At 39.9% G+C, this 23,319-nt stretch overlaps 1 protein-coding gene across 1 annotated transcript in view; it reads left to right on the top strand.

The window, feature by feature from the left end:
* The window catches only part of galnt12 (UDP-N-acetyl-alpha-D-galactosamine:polypeptide N-acetylgalactosaminyltransferase 12), an 81,386-nt gene that overhangs the window by 13,992 nt on the left and 44,075 nt on the right, over nt 1–23,319 (top strand). The window contains exon 2 of the mRNA XM_043689958.1: nt 17,663–17,832. Coding sequence (XP_043545893.1) covers nt 17,663–17,832 — 170 coding nt within the window. The remainder of the gene's footprint in view (nt 1–17,662; nt 17,833–23,319) is intronic.

Raw genomic sequence — 23,319 nt, 5'->3', positions numbered from 1 at the left:
CCTTACCAGCATCCTGTACAGCTGGATCATAACCACCTCGTTTTTAAACACAATCCCTTTAGCAGTGAAGGACAAAATTCCGTTTGCTTTCTTAATTACCTGTTGTACCTACAGACCAGCTTTCTGTGATTCATACACAAGGACACCCGGGTCCCTCTGAATAGCACACTGCCACTTCTTACCATCCAAATAATCATCCTTTTTACTGTTATTCCTACCAAAATGGATGACTTCATATTCCCCAAAATACTCCAAATAATCTATGTACACTGTGAAGTTAAAGTGTGGAAGGAAATCAGCATTGCCAAGTGCTGCTTAAAAAGCTGTCATGTTGCATTTGCATTGTGAATACTGACTTTTATCATTGTTTACACAAATGGCCACGTTAATTATCTTGTTGTGTAATGTAATGTTATCTGCAATTTTTAAAGCTTGACTTGTCTTAACTGTCACAATTGAGAGATAAAATCTTAAAAGCTCTTCGAGATTCAACTTTAAAAGAAGCAACTAAAATTATGTCTGTGTCCTCTGGATGCTCCAAGGTGCATTTAATTGGACTCAGACAATATCTCAGCTAAGCAACAGAAGAGTTGTTTCCAAAATTAGGGTGGCACAGTGGCTAGCACTTCTGCCTCACAACACTAGGGTCCCAGGTTCGATTCCAGCTTTGGGCAATTGTCTGTGTGGAGTTTGCACATTCTCCCTGTGTCTGCGTGGGTTTCCTCCGGGTGCTCCGGTTTCCTCCCACAATCCAAAGATGTGCAGGTCAGGTGAATTGGCCATGCTAAATTGCCCGTAGTGTTAGGTGCATTCGTCAGAGGGAAATGGGTTTGGGTGGGTTACTCTTTGGAGGGTCGGTGTGGGCTGGTTGGGCCGAAGGGCCTGTTTCCACACTGTAGGGGATCTAATCTAATCTAAAACTAGCTATGCCCTGAGCCAAGATATTTTACTGCAGCTGCAATGCTGACATCTGCACATTAAAATGTAAAATTCTCAAGTATATCCTGGCCATACAATGCAGGACAAATCTAATCGGGACAATTTCACCCCATTGGTTTAATCTTGATCATCAGCGAAGTGCTGGAAGATTTAATCAAAAGCAGTAATAGATATTAGAACATAGAACAGTACAGCACAGAACAGGCCCTTCAGTCCACGATGTTGTGCCAACCATTGATCCTCATGTATGCACCATCAAATTTCTGTGACTATATGCATGTCCAGCAGTCTCTTAAAAGTCCCTTGATCTTGTTTCCACAACTGCTGCTGGCAACGCATTCCATGCTCTCTCAACTCTCTGTGTAAAGAACCCGCCTCTGACATCCCCTCTATACTTTCCTCCAACCAGCTTAAAACCATGACCCCTCATGTTAGCCATTTCTGCTTTGGGAAATAGTCTCCGGCTATCGACTCTATCTATGCCTCTCATTATCTTGTATACCTCAATTAGGTCCCCTCTCCTCCTCCTTTTCTCCAATGAAAAAAGTCCGAGCTCAGTCAACCTCTCTTCATAAGATAAGCCCTCCAGTCCAGGCAGCATCCTGGTAAACCTCCTCTGAACCCTCTCCAAAGCATCCTATAATAGGGCGACCAGAACTCGACGCAGTATTCCAAGTGCGGTCTAACCAAAGTTTTATAGAGCTGCAACAAAATTTCACGACTCTTAAACTCAATCCCCCTGTTAATGAAAGCCAAAACACTGTTATGCTTTCTTAACAACCCTGGCCACTTGGGTGGCCATTTTAAGGGATCTATGCACCTGCACACCAAGATCCCTCTGTACCTCCACACTGCCAAGAATCCTATCCTTAATCCTGTACTCAGCTTTCAAATTTGACCTTCCAAAATGCATCACCTTGCATTTATCCAGGTTGAACTCCATCTGCCACCTCTCGGCCCATCTCTGCATCATGTCAATGTCTCGCTGTAGTCTACAACAGTCCTCTATACTGTCAATGACACCTTCAACCTTCAAACTTGCTGACCCATCCTTCAATCCCCTCATCCAAGTCATTAATAAAAATTACAAACAGTAGAGGCCCAAGGACAGAGCCCCGTGGAACACCACTCACCACTGATTTCCAGGCAGAATATTTTCCTTCTACTACCACTCGCTGTCTTCTGTTGGCCAGCCAATTCTGTATCCAGACAGCTAAGTTCCCCTGTATCCCATTCCTCCTGACCTTCTGAATGAGCCTACCATGGGGAACCTTATCAAATGCCTTGCTGAAGTCCATATACACCACATCCACAGTTCGACCCTCATCAACATTTCTAGTCACCTCCTCAAAGAACTCGATAAGGTTTGTGAAGCATGACCAGCCCCTCACAAAGCCGTGTTTGACTGCATTTAATCAAGCCATGCTCTTCCAGATTATCATAAATTCTATCCCTCAGAATCCTTTCTAACACCTTGCAGACGACAGACGTGAGACTGACTGGCCTCTAATTGCCGGGGATTTCCCTATTTCCTTTCTTGGAGAGGAATTACATTTGTCTCTCTCCAGTCCTCAGGTACGACTCCAGTGGAGAGCGAGGATGCAAAGATCTTCGCAAGTGGCAAAGCAATTGCATTTCTCATTTCCCAAAGCAGCCGAGGACGAATCTGGTCCGGGCCTGACGACTTGTCAATTTTAATGCTTGACAAAATTTTCAGCATATCAGCTTCCTCTATCTCTATCTATTCCAGTATGCACACCTGTTCTTCAAAGGTTTCATTCACTACAAAGTTCGTTTCTTTCGTAAAAACAGAAGCAAAAAACTCATTTAGGGCTTCCCCTACCTCCTCAGACTCCACACACAAGTTCCCTATGCTGTCCCTGATCGGCCCTACTCTTTCTTTGACCATTCTCTTATTCCTCACATAAGTGTAAAATGCCTTTGTGTTCTCCCTAATCCGTTCTGCCAAGCCTTTCTCGTGCCCCCTCCTGGCTCTCCTCAGACCATTTTTGAGCTCCTTCCTCGCCTGCCTGTAATCCTCTAGAGCTGAACTTGACCTAGCTTCGTCCACCTTATGTAAGCTACCTTCTTCCTTTTGATGAGAAGCTCCACCGCTCTCGTCATCCAAGGTTCCTTTATCTTACCCCTTCTTGCCTGTCTCAGAGGAACATATTTATTCATCACTCATAACAACTGTTCCTTAAACAGTCTCCACATATCTATAGTGCCTTTACCATGGAACAATTGCTCCCAGTCCGTGCTTCCTAACTCGTGTCTAATCGCATCATAGTTTCCTCTTCCCCAATTAAATATCCTCTTCTTCTCCATAGCTATTAGATTGTTTACAGTGTGGAATCATACGGTATTTATCAATATCCATCATAAAAAGCATAATAACTTTGGCAAATGTTAAGCAACAGCTCTGATGAGACATTTAGACTCAAAACATTAGCTTGTTTTCTCTCCATGGATGCTGTCTGACCTGCTGCGATCTCCAGCATTTGTTGTTTTGAGTTGGAGACTGTTAGATCTTCCCCATGGCATAGTAACATCAGAACAGATAGGAATAAGAAAAGAAAATGCCTTGCTCAATCTCTTCTGATTACAAAGCTCTGTTGTCCAAGGCACAAATTGAGTGAACCTTAGTTGCAATCCCTCAAAACAAATATATACTGTAGTGTAAAGATGTCAAAGGGTTGAAAAGGTTAATACAAAAGAATGTCTTAAGCTTTAATTTCAGATGGAGACATGGGCAGAACAGATTAGAATCTCGAAGAACGAAGATCAAGCATCCTAGTCTGTGTAACATTTTTGATCAGATTAATGTAATATACAACAACCTGCTAACATGCAAGGCAATGCACTTCTTGCTTTATGCAAGAGCTTTTTCTAGTTTGACCAAGAAGTGGCTTTTCTCTATCACATTAGGCTGAGCAAGCCCTGTTTATTGCTACATGTAGGTTTACTGTTGTCATCCTCTATCATATAGTGAGTTGCAGTTTATTTGACTGTTTGTAGAATATAGTGAACAATAGTGTGGGGTCTTCAGACTCGGCTAAAGTTGATTGCTAATGCAAAGGTTAAATAATCTTAGATAAGAAACCCTCTCATTCATATAAAATGAAGAAATCTAGTCAGTAGTAAATATATTTTAGACCTTTCAAGAGACCTCCTGCAGTAGGGCAAAAGAATTCTCTGGAGAGAGAGCATTAGTTACTGCAAAGTAGGTACAGATTGCACCACGTGGCAGTGGCAGTGGTTGTGGGAGCAGTTCTTAGTTGGTTTGCAGATCATAAACAAGTATCACAGGTTGCTTGTGGAAAGTTTAAAAATCTCTCATGGACAAGGAAAAACTTTTAATGGATGGGTGCAGGCTGAGAAAATGAAAAAGAGAGAAAATATTTGTAGCTCGGATAGAACATTATCACCACAGCAGGCAGCACCATGGTGCAAGGCTATTGCAAGGGAAATCAAAGCCGCAGAACCAATTTAAGCTGTTGTCTCAGATCTGGGACTTTGTAGATCCAGAATTTAAGACACAGATTAGAATCCTATACAGCTACAAATGGAAGAATAAATAAGATTTTAAGGTCACAGGAAATCCTTCGTTCAAACTTGAAAGGCAGGAAGCATTTATTTAAACCACAGGGACCAAGAACAGTCCAGGAATTTCAGAGACGCAATCTCTGAATTGTTACGTTGCAGAAGGAGTTCTTTCAGCCCATTGTGTCTACACTAGCCTTTTAACTCAGTGCTAATATCCATCTTTTCTCCCAAAACCCTGCACATTGTTTTTAATTAAATAATTATCCAACGCCATCTTGAATGCCTGATTTGAGGTAATATCAACCCCACTTCCAGGTAGTGCATTCCATACCCCAACTGCTTGTTATTCATGAAAATGTTTCCTCTCATCAAAATTACTTCTGTTGTGAACCACTTTAAAATTGTGCCCCCACCCCAGTTCTCAATCCATTATGAGCAGGAACAGTTTCACCCAATCCAATCTGTCCAGACCTCTTGTGACTTTGAAAACTTCGTTTCAAATCTCCTTTTGAAATTCTCACCAAGAAACGCAATCCCAACATCCCTCATAATGGAAGTGTTTCATTGCAGGAACAATGCTCCATGAACCCCTTCTGCACTTGGGATCTAAAGAATACACTTCACGTAATCTCATGCTCAAAATGAGGCCGTTTAGCCCATTGTGTCTGCACTGCCTGAACATTTTAGCTTGCTGCTAACTTCCTGCCTTTTTCTCAAACCCTGAACATCATGCAATACACCCCAACCTGTTTGTGCCTGGATACTCTTTTATTTTGTTTTATTTTGTTTTCTAATGTGGTTGTGTTCTTTTTACAAGCATGCATCCTCTCATGTTGGATTTCATCTGTCATCAATCTGCAAATCCAATAACTTGAATTGTCCATTTGAAATTCAACACTGTTGTCCTCCCGTTGGTGGTGCTTCAAGTTTGTATTGTTTATAAACTTTGAAATAATTATCCAATGCCGCCTTGAACACCTCAATTGAGGCAATCTCAACCCTACTTAGAGGTTGTGCTTTTGATATCTCAACTGCTTGTTGTCCCTGTGCACGCCATGATCTTTATCATTTGCATATATCAGAAAAATAAGGATTACAATTCTGTCAATTGGCAACTCCACAGCAAACGTTCCACTAGCCCCCAAAAAAATCCATCATTGTTACTCTATCTCCTATCACTTAACAAACTGTGTTGCTACTATTTCTTTTATTCCATGACCTACAACTTTCCTCAAGCCTCTTGTGTTCTATTGGATCAAACCCTTTTTGGAATTCCATATACCACAGAAACCACAGCCCTTTACGTATTTACGTTGGCTTTTCTGAATTAACCTACATTTTTCCATGTGACTATTTAATCCTATCCAGATTTTTTTCCCCAACACCAATGTTAAACTAATTGGTCTGTGCCTGGGCTTGTCTTTGCAACCTTTTCTGAACAAAGTTCAGTTCTCCACCACTCCTGAGTCTGCAGAAAATTGAAAGCCCTTGCCAGTGCTTGTACAGTTTACATACTGAATTTCTTTACTGTTCTTAGATGCATCTCATCCAGTCCTGGTGTCTTTAGGATCTCCAGGTATTGACAGTTTATACAATGCCACCATGTCATCAATTTTAAATCCTACTAGTGATTGAGTTTCTTCCTTTGTCACCATTGGCCTGGGCAACGCCTGTTGCATAGGTGAGAAAAGATTCAAATTACTCACTTAACACCTCAGCCATGGCTCCAGCCTCCATATGTAAATCATCTATTTTGTTCCTAATCAGCCTTCCTTCTCCTCAAGTCATGCTTTTACGACTGATGTGCTTACAGAAAATGTGGAGTTCCTTTTTGAAATAAGAGTCCTTTCTCAAAGCTACAAAGAGTGGGGGTCATTTAATAAAACCAGTGTTAAAATAAGTTTCTTTTTTTAAAGGCACAGACAGCATGATACATTCAGTAAGGCCACTAACAAAAAAAAGAATCATTTATTAGAATGCAAGGAGAGAGTTCATGAAACTGAAAAAGGTGGGCATCTCAATTTTAGATGTGGGAAAGTTGAAATTCTACATTTGGCCACACAACGCAAAACTCTCCTCCTACGTCGCACAACAATAACCATGCATTTAATGATAAAACGGAGCCTTTTAGATAATAAAAAGGAATCAATCTCATTAAGAAGGAATAGCATCAGAAATAATATTGAGAGCTAGGCCAAATGGAGAACTGTATTGAGTGCCTTGGAGAAAACAATTCTTGGGATTTTGATTAGCTTTAAACTTTTATTGGAAAATCAGAAGCGATACAAATAAATGTGTTCCAATGTACAATTGGGAGCACTAAAAACATTTGACAATTACTTTAAGCTCAGAACAAAAATAAATTCTTGAAAGCAAGGTTTTGAAGAAAAGGTTAGTAACAGACAATAGGTAACTTCATTACTGATCTCTATATATTAGTAGAGAAAAGTGACCATGGTGATTTAAAGACAGAATTAAGGAGAGGGAGAATTGTTGAATTACTGATGAGTCTTTGTCAGACTTATTACTGTATATGAAGATCTGACTGGAGAAATCCTTTCAGAAGGTGAGGGATATGGTAGGCTGAAAGCACCGATCAATACTGAGAGGAGAGCGTAAACTTTGAGCAGGAGATCCGCTTCAGTTTAGTCTTAAGGTACCAAACTACAAATAACGTATATGAGAAGCTAAAGCAGTGAGTAGTACAGGTGCTTGAGACAAAACATGCTTGTCAGCACTGTGGAGCAAAGAAACCTCAAGCCCAGGTAATGCTCAATTATTAAAAGTAACATCTTTACCTGTCTCATAATAGATGATTTTCAGGAAATGTACCAAAATTGTACTTAGTCACAGAAAAGGAAGAAGTCAAACGTGAATTTTGATGGAGTAGAAGAGGCTTCAATAGAACAAAAATCTAAATTATTTTTAGAAATTTTTGGTGATCAAGACTTAGCATTTTGACGATAGTCAGCGATGCAAATAGTCTATGTCGCACATTTCGTATTCAATACAGGGGCAAATGTCAACATATATAAAATAGTAAAAGCAATGGTTGACAATCATTGTCTACACCTGACAACAGTGCAACGAGGAAGTAAAGCACTTAAGAGTACAAGAATGCTATAAGCTATTCCATTTGAGGATGACAAGTAGCAGAAAACCTAGATGTATTTTACAATCAAGAATTCCTAATATAAATTTATGTCTCACCTCCATCTTACAATGATAGAAGGACAAGACGTAAACTAGTTAACGACAAGAAACAATTGGACTAGGAGCAGGATCATTTGTCAAGGGGCAACTTGCAGATTCATGGTAGAACCTAGACACAGGAAACTGTTGAGAAAGAAATGTTGGCTGAAGAAATTTATTTAATACTGTCATTAAGATAGACACCTGCAACTAAATTGAATCGTGGGAATGTTTTCCACTGCTATCACACTAAAATGAGTTCATCGATGTTTGTGAGCAACACTAGCAGTCCGATAACGCATTAAGTACACTACACGTGCTCTGAGAGATCTTCACTTGATGTTACTCAGTGCAGTACAGCTTGGTGAATACATTGTACTAGTGGTGACACAACAGACCAGTTCAGACAGAATTTTAGTTTCTTTATCTTCCCTGGAAGAATCCTCTGTACGAGTGATAGAAATAACACTAAGCAAGAATCACTCATCAAAAAGCAGAAATGAGGAGGTGTTCATGTTGGTTTTACCAATAATGCAGTAATTGAGAATAAATTAAAGCATCCAAACCAGTCAACAAGCTGAAGTAAAAAGATTTACATACATCAGTGCAGATTTATTGGCAACTTGCGGATATATGTCTGCCAACATAAATGGGATGCTTACAGCTTATGAAAACCATCATGAGGAAGGGGTGACCACAGGTTTAGGATACTGCAATGAAAAAAATTCTCTTTTTCAACAAGTGAGATGTTCTCTACAAAGAAAATCCGAGAGATCAATGATGCTCCAGATAAAGGGACTTGCAGGCAGAGTGCTATTAGGAGAGAAAGTCAACAGTCTTCAACTTGGAAAGCTATCAATCTTCCAGGTTCAAAGAGAATATATTCAGATTAGATTTCTTACAGTATGGAAACAGACCCTTCGGCCCAACGTCCACACTGACCCGCCGAAGAATAACCCATCCAGACCCATTACCCTACCTAAATTTACCCCGACTAATGCCCCTAACACTATATGGGCAATTTAGCATGGCCAATTCACCTAACCTGCGCATCTTTGGATTGTGGGAGGAAAGCGGAGCACCCAGAGGAAACCCACGCAGGCACGGGCAACCAAACAGGCAATCGCCTGAGACAGGAATTGAACCCAGGTCCTTGGCACTGTGAGGCAGCAGTGCTAACCACTGAACCACCGTGCCGATAATAGTGAAACTTCCTAACTAGCTGAGTCCGTGCATTAGGAGACGGCAAGTGAGATGTGGAGGTAATGAATATAATATAGACAAATATTTGATATTAATAATGGAAACCAAGCATGGGGACAATGCTGCATTGTTGCCCATGTAAGAGTATAAAAGTCTGAAGAGTTAGTGGCTGAAGTACCACCCATTGTGGTGATGTCATAACTTGTGGACAGTATAGTTTAAGATCTCAATGGAATAAGATCCTGCATCCAGGACTTCCTCCAAATATCTCTTAAACTGTCTATCATATTAATGTAATTTGTATCCCGATGCTGACATGCAAATAGTCACTACTACGTGATCAGAACTAGAGGTGTTTCTTGTGAAACCAGGAGCGATATTTTTCATCTACCATGTTATCTACCAGCAGGTTCTGTAGATGGAATATTTAAAAGGGAGGCTGCAGCAAACCTCGCACATGGTGAAATGTAATCTCAATCTAGCTGCACAAACGATATATACCTCTTCACAGTAAGGAGAACCTAGTTGTACACAATAAGTCTAGTATGACTCCCACCAAAGCACTAAAATTTCCAGCAAGACTTATTTACTGTCACATTCAATACCCTTGCAATAAAATCTAAAGTGCTATTTGCCTTCCTAATCCCCTGTTTGTTTATTAGGTCTTAATGTCAAAAGTTAACTAGCACCTTTTTTTATTTTAAAATAGTTTTGATTTTTCCTACTAAAATGATCACTTTCCCACTTTAGCAGTTTTCTTGCCCAATCATTTCACTAATCTGTATCTTCTTGCAACGTCTGACATTGTTATGGTATATTAATCTGTCTAATTTTGCGTTGTCAGTAAACATGGACACAATACACAGAATTATTACAATACAAAGAGACTATTCACCCCATTGTATCTGTGTTGGCTCTCTTTTCAGACCAAATCAGCTAGTATCTCTTCTCCGTTATTTCTCTGTAGCCCTTTTGTTTTGCTCTTTCAGTTTCCCCCTTGAAAACCATGATTGAATTTGCTTCTGCATATACAAGGAATGAATTCCAGATTCCTCCTGTTGCCTGTTGGTTTTTTTTTTGTCTTTCACCTTATACTGGCATCTTTGGATTCTTCAAACTTTTACCAATGGACATAGTTGCTCTGTCAACGCTGTCTAGACTTCTCATGATTTTGAAGACCTTGATGAAATCTCTTAGAGCTCCAGCTTCTCTATTTTCTCTGCATAAGTGAAGCCCCTTTATCTTGGAAGCAATTCTTGTAAATTCTTAATGCATCCCGTCTAATATTTCACAAGAGTGTAATGTCCAGTTAGTGTAAAATCTATTTATAATGGTGAATCACAACTTCCTTGCCACTACAAGCCTCAATTTAGAAAATTCAGGATCCCAAATGCCTTTCTGACTCTTTCCTCAAAACCTACCCTACTACCTTTAATTATTTAAAGGGGTGGCATGATAGCACAGTGGTTTGCCCTTGGTTGAGAGTTCTGTGAGAGAGAGTGTATGTATGTGTGTGTGTCAGAGTAAAGGGGTTTAAGTCTGAGAAGGTGCATGTGGGAGTGTGTATGTCTGTAGGAATGTGTGTGAATGTCTCTGCGCATGTCTGTGTATAGATGTGTGTGTCTGTCTGTCTGCCTGTCTGCGTGTGTGTGTATAGTGCAATGGTGGTCACCTGTAGGGTGACATGAACCCAAGGTCCGGGTTGAGGCCCTCCCTATGAAAGCTAAGTTTGGTATCCATATCCGAATCATGACCATTGCACTATACGCACACGCACGCATATACGTTTGTGAGATGAATTTGTACTTGCAGAGTTATAGAATTATATTCACATAATAAGATTCATAACCTTCTCAAGGACAAATAGGAACAGGCAATAAATGCTGGCCAGCCAGTGGTGCCCACATTTCACAAGTGAATAAAAATAATTCTGAAGTTCAACCATGTCTCTGTGAATAGTTGGAGAAGCCTTGAAAGGCTGCAGTTGGCTATTTTTGCACCCATTTCTTAAGCTTGTTTCAGGCAGGCTAAAAGAGCCAATGTGTTTTTTGCTAACCTATCAATTTGTATTTTCTATTATTTTTGAGGTGCTTTTGCTGTTGTAAAGGCAATACAATAAATGAATTACTTAAAGCAAGGTCCTGCATTTAGTAAACCTTTTAACCAAGTCTTTTTGCTCTTCTGGCCACTTAATTTTGATGCTATTAAAGAAAAGTCACATTAACTATTTAAATTGAGTGTTTTCTTTGCCTTTTGCATTTCTTCTGTTTACATTCTTAAGTAGATTGTGTATTGATGTATTTGTTATGAGATATTTTTGAAACCTGGTCTTAGTAATTTAATTTTCAGTTGGTTCTCCTAATAAACATACAAGTTTGTCTCTGTCGTTCTTTTTACTTCGCTGTTGCGGAACGCTTGAAATTTACTCATCTTTCAAAATAACACTGGAGGGCAGCAGTGCACTTTTAACTTGCCAGCCCAGTCACTTTTAATTATTGAAAAATAACAGAGTGTAAACAAAAAAAACTCTTCACAGCAATTTACTCTAAAAGAGGGCATTTTACTCTTGCGTGAACCTGGTTTATCTGACTGTACTTGGAGTGGGTTTGATTTTTAAAAAGTAATGTTTGTGCGGACCAACCTCCCCTGGCCCTTTGCGTGGTTTCTGCTGATACCATCTCTGAATGCAGAGTTAAGCTTTTGTTCAGAGTTGGAGCAAAGCAAGTCTTCATAAAAAATGTTCAGTTTACTGAATGGAGTAATACAAGTCTGCAAGTTCAAGAAAATGAACTTTGGCAAAGGGAGATAACAACTGAAAACATGTTCATTGTAAATTTGATGTACATACTAAGTATGTCTTAAGTGTTGAACTTGCAATGCATAACTTGCTTTTGCCTTTAGTAATGGTGGTAAGCTGATTAGTTCAACCACTTCACAAAATAAGGAATCTGCTGTACAAGTTCATTGTGCGCCGTGTAGCTGTTTAAGGCGAATACTTCTATCCCTTAAAACAGAGCTTCCCAAATGTTTTCCCATTCTGATCCTATTTTGAAGTGTGAGGATTGCCATGAGCCCTCTGAGAATAGGAAGGTGGGAATGGAAGATTTGGGCGTTTGAGGTGGATGGCAGTGGTGGTGTTTTTTTTAAAAAAAAGGGAACACCTGTTATGGTGTCAGTCACTGCCACTTGGGGTCTGGACTAGTTCAGAATATATTACCAACTTCTAATTAACTAGAGGGCAATTACAGGTCAACCGTATTGCTGTGAGTCTCTTGTAATGATGGTAGATTTCCTTTGCTTCAGACGTTGCTTAAGTTATTTCCCACAAGAAGAAACATTGTCATTGTTTGGAATTTTATCAAAACCTTTCATGATTGTAAACACCTCTATTAAGTTATTCTTTGGTCTTTTTCTAAGTGAATAAAATCCTATCCTGTTAGTCTTTTCCTGATATGTTTACCCATGCATTTCTGCTATTGTCCTTGTAAATCTTGTCTGTACCCTTTCTGGTGTTTTTACTGATATGGGAACCAGCAACTGTACATACTCGTAAGTGCGGCTTAACCAGGGATGGAAACAGCATAATTTCCCTAATTTGCAATGCTTTCCTTTTGGAAATGAACTTTCATGTGTGGCATGCTTTATTCCAATCATCTTGGTAGTCTGTGGTGTGACCTTCCGTGATTGTTGTATTTGTACTTTGAGATCCCCTTCTTTCTTTACCCAACTACAGTTATACATTTCGAATAATAATCTCCCTATAACATAGTAAGCTATTTTTTCCTTGTTTCACCAGTAAATTAGATCGTGCAAATTTCAGGCTTAGAATTATCAACAGCTCTAACATTAATTACTATTTGTGGAGGAAAGTTCAAAACTTTTGTCACCCTGTGTGTGTCTGGTGCTGTCTCCTAATTTTACTGTTGGAGGTTAGGCTCTTAAGGTTAAGACTGTGTCCCCTTTCCTGAAATGCTTCAAACTGGCCGAAGTAGTTAATGTATCTGTTCTGGCCCCCTTAGCATTATTAAATGCAAAAACCTACAAGAACTCTCTTAGAAGCTTAAAGCTCTTCGAAAGAACGGACTCCAATATGATGTGCTAATGGCCTCCCTTTAAATTGTGGAAGTGGAACAGTGTGGTCTCAAAATTAAACTCATGGTTTTATTTCAGTTACTTGACAACACGCTCCTCCATTTTTAAAAGTATTATTCCGGGGATGTAGGATTTGCTGCCTGGGTTGGAATGTAAATTTTTCTAAATGCCCTTGAGAAGCTGATAGTGAGGTATGTTCTTGGGCTATGCAGTCCATCTGATGTAGGTACATTCACAATGCTCTGAAGAGAGTTGCAGGATTTTGACTCCGCAACAGTGAAGGAACGGTGATAACTTTCCAAACCAGGATGATACATGACTTGGATAGGAAGTTGAAGGTAATAGTGTCCCACATATGTTGCCCTTGATTTTTTGAGATGGTGGTGGTCATGGATTTTAAAATGCTGTCTCAGGAGACTTGGTGAATTTCTGCAGTGTATCCTGTACAGAATGCACTCTGCTACTGTGTACTGGTCGTTGAGGGTGAATGTTTATAAATGTGGTGTCAAACAAGCTAGCTGCATTGCCCTGGATGGTAATAAGTCGAGTTAGTATTGGTGGAACTGCACTCCTCTAGGCGAGTGGTGGGGTATTTCATCAAACTCCTGAACTTGTGCTTTATAGATGCACAGGTAATGGGAAGTTAAAAAGTGAGTTACTTGTTGCAGGATCCCTAGCCTCTGATCTGTTTCTGTAGCCACTGTACTTACATGGTTAACTTAGTTCAGTTTTTGGCTAATGGTAGCCCGCGGGATGTGGGTAGTAGGGATTGAGTGATGGTTAGTTGAATGATACTGAATTTGCAGTTTGCAATAGAATATTGGTAGTTTAGTTCTGCTTTGACAACCAACTATGAATGAAAACAACTAAAAACTGTAAAAAGAATCAAACTTTAACTGCGAGATGCCAAGGAGAAATGACCAATAAGTTACACTTCACCTTGCAGGTTTGTTGGTGATAGAACCTGATTTTTGTTTGCAGAACAGAGAAAACCAGAAGCTCTTCAAACTTTTTCATAAGTAAATAGCTGACTGCTGCATTCAATTGCCAAAGAGGAAACCGTGACCACTGTTGGTTTGTTTAGAAGTTGAGGTTGTGCCATTGGTTTGGTTTGTGCGATATTTACCATGTAATCCTGCTCCAATTTTCATTAGTACCACTGAGTCGTCTTTCATATTAATCATTTGTAGACTAGGTATTTCATGTAACCTTATGACGATTTCATTTTTGGTAATGTTAGGACTTACAATTTTCTGCCATTAAATTTTATAAATGCAATTAAACCAAGCTTGGACTTAGTTAAAAGGCTTGGCACCATGTTGATTTGAGGTTAACGACTTGAAAGGTGAGATCTTAAAACAGCAAATTAGGTTTAGCGAAAGAACTGGTGATATTGCTGTCTGCAATCTTTATAGTAATGGCGGTGCAGAGAGATGTTTTTACTTTGAGTTGGAGCTAAATTATTAACTCTGAAGGATTGTAAAAAACCATCAACTTCTTCAGATCAAGAAGAAATCAATTATGAATAGTTAATCTTAGGTAGGTTTGAGGACAGTATTGTTGGGAGTACTGATTTAAAATGTTAGTGTCATTTTGTTTTTGGTAAATTACTGTGTGTTAAGCTTTTACAATTCAGTTTAAAAGTGCTTATTTTTGTGTACATTGATTAACCTGTTTGTGTAGAATATATTTATTTTAAAGCCCAGAATCTATATCAAGATGGTGAAAATTGTTTCAAGTGGAAGGCAGTTGAAGTATTATTTATGGAGAGATGTGAATATGGAGGGTTGTTGGGAAGAGTACTGTTAGGATATGGAAGTTTGCCATCATTTTGGGTTTGAAATTGTGAGAGAGTTTTAGTTTTGTAGCGCTGGGAGATTGGGATACATGACTGTTTTAGAGAGTTCTGACAGCACTGCCAATGACCTGGATGGACTACGTTCTCATTGAGAACGCAATTTTCTCATGTGAGAGCGCTCTGGGAATGTTCTTTTGTTCAACAGTGCATTAGTGCTAGACAATGGTAGAATTGGGAAATAGTGGTATTTCTACATTTTAATTTTCACCTGAAACTGAAATGGATTTAAGTTGATTTCTGCTTTTTAGTAAAAAAAGCCAATGTTCTTTATTTTTGAGCTTTAACTGTTATGACCCTCTTGAAGAGCCCTGAGTCAACTACAATGGATAAACCTGTGCAGTACGAGTCAGTCTGTGACTGTATTCATTGCATACCTAGTAATAGTGAGGTCCCATGTAACAAAGATCAAGTATTTCAGTCTCAAGATATTAAGGCTGAATTCTGAGAAACTGAATGGATTGGGGAGAGGAACATTGAACTTCATGAGACTGATGAGGGTGTCAGATCTAGATTTCTTCTTATTCACTTGTGGGACATGGGTGTTGTTGGCTTGCCCGTTCCTAATCTCCCTTGAAGGTGGGGGTGAGCTGCCTTCTTGAACTGCTGCAATCTACATGCTGTAGTTTGATCCACATTGCAATTAGGGAGGGAATTCCAGAATTTTCGCCAGCAACTGTGAAGGAATGGTGATATATTTCCAAATCAGGATGGTGAGTGGCTTGGAGGGGAATTTCTGGGTGGTGGTGTACCCAAGTATCTGCTGCCCTTGTCCTTCTAGCTGGAAGTAGTTATAGGTTTAGAAGGGGCTGTCTACGAGGATCAGGCACTCTGAAGGTCAGGGAAATTTTATAGGAGCACTCATGGAAATATTTTAATTAAACAAGTTTCTCAAACCAGAGATGGTAGGTACAAAATGCAGTCATGAAATCAGCGAGAAATGAATAGAAATCTGTGTCGAGTGTGTGTTGTTGGAAACGCACAGCGGGTCAGGCAACATCCGAGGAGCAGTAAAATCGAAGTTTCAGGCATAAGCCCTAGCTTTTCCAGCACAACACTCCTTGATGCTAATCTCCAGCACCTGCAGTCCTCACTTGCCCCCTGAATATAAATCTGTGTCGAACCCTCTCCATAACCACAGTAATTCCCAAGTAGGTAACGTTTTCATGTTTTAAATCCACTGTACTGTAGAGATTACTATTCTGTTAGGACCTTGTAAATGTAATTTGTGGTATGCAGTCATTTAAAATCAAATTAAAGGCTTCAGTCACTTCGAAGATAAGGGTGAAGGTTTTACCATGCAGGATTTTTTCTCATTGATAAATTTTCTCGTTACCTGGATGTTGTTGGGATAAGTAATTGGTTGAGATAATAAACTGGATTTTAATTTTGTTGCAAAACTGGATGCAATCTTCATTAATACTGTGAAACTTCAGGCTTTTGCACATATCCAGTTCAATGAAGAAAATCAAAGTCACTGTCAGTGACTTCTCACTCTCCAAGAATTTGCTGTTGAAGATAAAAATCAATTAGATATCACTGAACATGACCTTCCACTTTTTACATTATCACCCTTAGAATTCTTGGAGTTGGAGGATCTTACTAATGGTGTGCTAATTCATAATCACTGTTGATTAGTTTTCTGGGCCAGAAAGGTTAATATATAGAATGCCACATTTCTGCATCCCACACTTTGTTTAAAAAAAACAAAGACCATAATTGTAAAAGCAATTTTTTTAAGATTTGATATTTCAGCTTTTACTCTATTGCCAGTTATTTTGCAATCTTTATTTAGCATTTTGTAAAATTACAAAAGTGAATGATGAGGCTTATGTGCTGCTTTATTGTACATTACCTCAAGTTTTGATCTTTGTGTGGATTATTTTAGTGTGTGACTGGCTGCTTAACCTCGTCAAAAGGTGTGGCACTGGAAAAGCATAGCAGGTCAGGCAGCATCCGTGAAGCAAGACAGTTGATGTTTGGGGCATAAACCCCCCTTCATTCCTGAAGGACTTATGCCTGAAAAGTCGACTTTCCTGCTCCTCAGATGCTGCCTGACCTGCTGTGCTTTTCCAGCACCACAATTTTCAACTTTGATCTCCAGCATCTGCAGTCCTCACTTTCTCCCTGGCTGCTTAACCTATTCAATGACTTCAAAGTGGTATGATTGCAGAGATCCTTTTAAGCTGGCTCCAGAACTAAGGTAGACATTGGGAAATATAAGTAGCATCATATATTTCACAGATCTCTTCAGTACCAGCAGTGTGCACAAAATCCAGAGCACTAAATTAAGGCAGAACAAAATTAAATTTTTGTTCGGCTCAATTACATTTGGGATAAAATAGCTTAAGATTTAAAAAAAATTGTGCTTGAATGTATGATAGCTGAGTGGTTATATATTCTGATGCCTGGACTAATACTTGAGACAATAGGAGTTCACATCACGTCATTGCAATTTTAAGAATCATCTGAGTTCAGTTTGCACGCGATAAATTGGTACAGAAATAAGTAGAAATGACTGAATGAATGAAAACGATAATGCGCTCACAATTGTGAATTCCTTTAAATTGTCTTCAGGGTTATTAAGGTATTATTGTTTAGCGATTACACTTGAACAGATTTCTTTCAGCCAAAGATATTCAAAGAATATTGAAGTATTTCACACTCCTTTTTGGAAAAGGGTGCATGGTAACAACTTGTTTTTACTGGGAGAATGCTTGCCTTCAAAATGTTCACATTGTGTAAAGTAAATGCAATGAATGTGCCAAATGTATGCAATATGTTGTAATTCAACTGCAAATGTACATGATACTATTTTTAATGTTTACATTATAGGTGTAGAGAGAAAAAGTACGATTATCGAAACCTTCCTACCACTTCAGTGGTAATAGCGTTTTATAATGAGGCCTGGTCAACACTCCTGAGGACGGTCCACAGTGTTCTTGATACTTCACCTGATATTCTGTTAAAGGAGCTCATCCTTGTGGATGATTACAGTGACCGAGGTAGATACAATCTTGTCAATTGCATTCATTTCCTGATACAGTATTTCTTTTCTAGATACAGTAAAGTTGCACAACATTTGTATGTTGCCCATCACCAATTTGCTCATATGTGCAATTCATACTGGGAATCTTTTAATCCACTAGGACTCGTTTGCCCTTGCACAGTTTTCTGAGGGTAAATCTGCACTGTGCAAATGTAGTTGGGTAATTTTGCTCTTTGAAAATCATCAATTTTGACATTCTATGCGAATGCATCCCTTACGAAGAGATTTTAGTGTGCAAAGGTTTGAATCCTATTTGTGAAGGAATCCATTCAAGAAACTATTAGAGTTATGTGCTCAGTACTACTTGAAAGGTGGAATGAGTTCTTTTTTCTCGCCGTGTCATTTTGTCTTGTATGTAATCCAAAAATCAAGAAAGTATTTGTCCAAATGGTGATATTAGAAATAATTTGCTTCTACGTACATTTTGTTTATTCAGTTGTAAGTATTGATAAATTATATTCCGTAGTTTTTCTGGTTTTTTTGCTTCTGAAATGAATGTTATTTTTATGCATGTTTGTGCAACTCCTTCAAGCATAAGTATAAACAGAAAGCACTGGAGAAACTCAAGGTCTGGCAGCATAAGACCCTAGGGGCAGAATTAGGCCATACAGCCTGTTGAATCTGCTCCTGCGTTCAATCATGGCTGGTATATTTTTCAACTAGGAGAAAGTGAGAACTGCAGATGCTGGAGATCAGAGTCGAGAGAGTGGTGCTGGAAAAGCACAGCAGATCAGGTAGCATCCAAGGAGCAGGAGAATTGATGTTTCGGGCATGCCCGAAACGTCGATTCTTCTGCTCCTCAGATGCTGTCTGACCTGCTGTGCTTTGCTAGCACCACTCTCTTGACTCTGATGTATTTTTCAATCCCATTTTCCTGCGTTCTTTCCATAACGCTTGATTCTGTTAGAAATCAAGAACCTATCTAGCTGTCTTAAATGCCTTCAATGACTTGGCCTCCACAGCCCTCTGCGGCAGTGAGTTCAACAGATTAACCACCCTCTGGCTGAAGAAATTCCTCTTCATCGCTGTTCTAAAGGATTGTCCCTTCACTCCGAGGCTGTGCTCTTGGGTCACAATCTCCCCTACTAGTGGAAACATCTATCTAGTGTTCTGTAAGTTTCAATCAGATCCCTACTTATCCTTATAAACTTCGAGTACAGACCCAGATTCTCCAATCACTCCTCTCATGACAAGCCCTTCACTTCCGGGATCATTGTTATAAACCTCCTCTGGACGCTCTCAAACATTGGCATACTGTTCCTTAAATGCTCAAAAATGCTCTTAATATTTTATATACAATCTGACCAGAGCATTTTAGAACCTCAGCATTCTAACCCTCTTGAAATGAATGTTAATGTTGCATTTGCCTTCGTACCTGCTATCTGAACCTAAGGGAATCTGAACTAGGACTGCCTTTGTGCATCAGATTACCCAAACTTTTACCTGTTTAGTTTATGTCTCTCTTCTTCTTACCAAAACTCATACCACCATACTTCATCTGTATTCCGTTTGCCACTACTTTCCCAATCTTTTAGTTTGTCCAAGTCCTTCTGTAGTCTTCCTACGACTTCAACACTGCATGTTCCTCCACCTGTTTTTTGCCATCTGCAAACCCATCAACGATGCTGTCAGTTCCTTCATCTAGATTGTTAATGCACAACGTGAAAAGTTGTGACCCCAACACTGACCCTTACGGAACTCTACCAGTCACCTGCTATCATCTCGATAAAGACCCCTTTAACTCCACTCTCTGCCTTTTGCCAGTCAGCCAATCTTCTATCCAGTACCTTGTCCTGAACATCATGGGCTCTTATTTAGCAGCCCGTGTTACACGTTATCAAACGTCTTCCGGAAATCCCAATAAATCACGTCCACTGGCTATTCTTTGACTAATTTGCTTGTTATCACCTAAAAGAATCCTAACAGATTTGTTAGGCATGACCTCCCCTTGACAAAGGCAAGGACTTAAAAGTACTCTATAATCTCATCCTTTATAACGGACTGTAAAATCTAAGCAGCAACTGAGGCCATGCTAGTTGGCCTATCATTTCATGTCTTCTGCATCTTTCCAATCTAATGCATTTTGTAGTTGCTTTTTTATCTCCTGATTTATTTTCTGCCAACATCCTGACTACTGTTATGAGGCATGGAAACAACTCCCATCAGGGTCTTTTTTTCTTATGTGGTTCTTCAACTCTACCCATACAGACTCTATATCTTCTGACTTAATATCACTTCTTGCAATTGATTTAATTTCATTTCTTACTAAGAAGGCAGTCACACCCTCTCTATCCACCTGTTTGTCCTTTTGATAGGGTGTGTACCCTTGGATATTTCGTTCCAAGCAGTGATCCTCTGGTTGTAACATAGCTGTGATATCCACATATCTGCCAATTTCAATTTGTGCTACAAGCTCACTTTATTTCACATATTGCATGCATTCAAGTAGAACACCTTCAGTCCTGCATTGACTAACCACCCCTTCTCATAGTTGATCCCTTACCTTCTGTGCCTGAAGTTAGATTCATGATATTTTCCATGCTCTCTGCCCTATTGGTTGTTTTAGAAACTTTAAAAACATTTCCTGAGCACTCCATCCCTTACCTTTTTCCTTAATTTTCCATGTAACTGAACCCACTCCCTCACTATTTGTTTTAAAGCCTTATCCACAGCTCTAGTTCTGTGATTCGCCAGGTCTCTGGTCCCAGCATGATTCCGGTGGAGCCCATCCCATTAGAAGAACTCCCTCCTTCCCCCATACTGGTGTCAATGTCCCATGAATTTGAACCCGTTTCTCCCACCTCCATATTTGAGTCGTGTATTTACCTCTATAATCTTGTTGACTCTGTGCCAGTTTGCTTGTTGCTCAGGTAGTAATCCAGAGCTTTTCATCATTTTGGTTCTGCTTTTTCACTTAGCTACTGACTGCTTTTATATTCGCTCAACAGAACTTCTTTCCTCTTTGTACTGTATCATTGGTACCTTCATGGACCATAACAACTGGATCTTTCCACTCTTACTCCATGTTCATCTGCAACACAGATGAGATGAGGTCTTACAGCATGGAAACAGACCCTTTGTTTCAACCAGTCCACGCCAACCATGTTCTCAAACTAAACTAATCCCACCTGCCTGTGTTTGGCCCAAACCTTTGCTGCTCAGGAACCTTTCAATGTTGTAACTGTACCTGCAGCCACCATTTCTCTCTGGCAGTTCATTCCACATGTGAATCACTCACTCTGCAAAGAAAAAAGTTGCCCCTCACGTCCTTTTTAAATCTTTCTCCTCTCACTTTTTAAAAAAAATGCCCCGTAGTTTTAACTTCCCCCACCCTAGGGAAAAGACCCATGTCATTCACATTCTGTGCCTTTCATGGTTTTATAAACCTCGATAAGGTAACCCCTCAACCTTCTGTGTTTCAGTGAAATAAGTCCAAGCCTTTCCAGTTTATTTTTATATCTGAAACCCTCTATTCTCGGCAACATCACATCCTGAACCCGGACACCTGGCAGACAACGCAACCTTCGGGACTCTAGGTCCTGACCACAGAGAACCGTGTCTATTCCCTTGACTGTACTATCCCTGATGGTAACTACATTTCTCTTTTATTGCCCCCTTTTGAATGGCTGTCTTTCCCATGATGCTATGGTTAGTTTGCTCATCTTCCCTACAGCCCCCACTCTCATTCACACGGAGCAAGAATCTCAAACGCTGAGGGCAGCACGGTGGCTCAGTGTTTAACACTGATGCATCACAACACCAGGGACCGGGGTTCGATACCTGCCTTGGGTGACTGTCTGTGTGGAGTTTGCACATTCTCCCCGTGTCTGTGTGGGTTTCCTCCAGGTGCTCTAGTTTCCTCCCACAATCCAAAAATTTGCAGGCCATGATAAATAGCCCATAGTATTAGGTGCATTAGTCAGGGGTAAATCAGGTAAGGTAGGGGAATGGGTCTGGGTGGGTTACTTTACAGAGGGTTGGTGTGGACTTGTTGGACCGAAGGGCCTTTTCCCATAATGTAGGGAATCTATTCAAACCTGTAAGATAAGCTCAAGGACTGAGGGTCCTTCTGCACTACCTCCCAGTTCTCTCTACCTGTCCCTGACCACTGAATTTGAGGTAGTTAATCTAAGGGGTGTGATTGTCTCCTAAATCAATGTCTAGGAAACTCTTTCCCCTCCCTGATGTATGGCAGTACTCAAAACTCAGACTCTGTCACATCAATTCTAAGCTGGAATTCCTCAAGCAGCCAATAGTTGCTACAGATGTGGTCAATATGAACCACAGTGGAGTCCACCAACCCCCACATCATGCAGATACAACACACCTCCCTGGCCTGAGTTTCTTATTTTAATGACTTCTCAATTTTATTTTAAAAATAAATCATAGTGGTGTTTTACTTGGTAGCTTGTAAATATTTACCATTTCCTGTTTTTAACATCAATGGAGAGAGAAATAGAATTAACTTTTGAGTCCAATCTGACTTGTCGGAATTGAAAACTCATGTTTAACTTTGCAATTTAGTGTCATTTTAAACGTTCCACAGGCATGGCTTCTGTATAAAAAGCAACAATGTTGCATCTTTCAAATCCTGGTAAAGGAAGTATTGTTTGTCATGAATATTATTTTTTAGTTGTTACAATATTGGTATGGTATATATTGTCAATTTTTGATTCCATCATCTGATGATAACACCTGAGACTAAAATGGTTTAAAACTGAAGAAATACAGGAATATGGCTACGGAGATCACCTGACTTGCCATTTATCCACCGAAGCCTGAATTTTACTCAGCTCTTGCTGAATATGGACTTTTCAGTATCTGAGCAGTCAGTAATGGTGCTGAACGTTGGACAATCATCAGCAAACAATCCCACTTCTGACATTTTTGATGGGGGGGGCAAGGCAATTGATGAAGCAGCTGAAGATGGTCAGACCTGATCGATTTAAAGGTGGTCATTGCTTGGCATTTGTATGACATGAATACTATAAGTCACATATTAGCCCAAGAATGGATGTTATACAGATCTTGCTGTATGTGGGCCTGGACAGCTTTCGTATCTGAAGAGTTGCAGCTGGTATTTAATATTTTGCAATCACAGCAAATCTCCCCTCTTATGAAGAAAGGAAGGTCATTTATCTAACAAACTAATGCTAATTGGGACTAGGACACTATCTCTTGAACTGCTGCAGTGATGTCCCAAGTTGAGATGACTGACCTCCAACAGTCACAACTACAGGGGAACCTCGATTTTTCCGAATGTGATGGGCGGGCATGTTTTCGTTTGGATAATCGATTAAATGCCTTTCCTCTAGGGCTCCGTGTTTTTAAAGTCTGCTCCTCGTTCAGGAGACTGCAGCAGCACACAGCGCATGAGGCCCTGCCCCAAATCCCCCACCCCCAACGCCGTCAGACACTGCCCCACCACCTCTAACACCATACA

Source organism: Chiloscyllium plagiosum, chromosome 5 (genome assembly GCF_004010195.1).
Source record: "Chiloscyllium plagiosum isolate BGI_BamShark_2017 chromosome 5, ASM401019v2, whole genome shotgun sequence".
NCBI classification, from domain to species: domain Eukaryota; kingdom Metazoa; phylum Chordata; class Chondrichthyes; order Orectolobiformes; family Hemiscylliidae; genus Chiloscyllium; species Chiloscyllium plagiosum.
The sequence above is the reverse complement of the archived record's forward strand: the minus strand, read 5'-3'. Positions and strand labels throughout refer to the sequence as shown.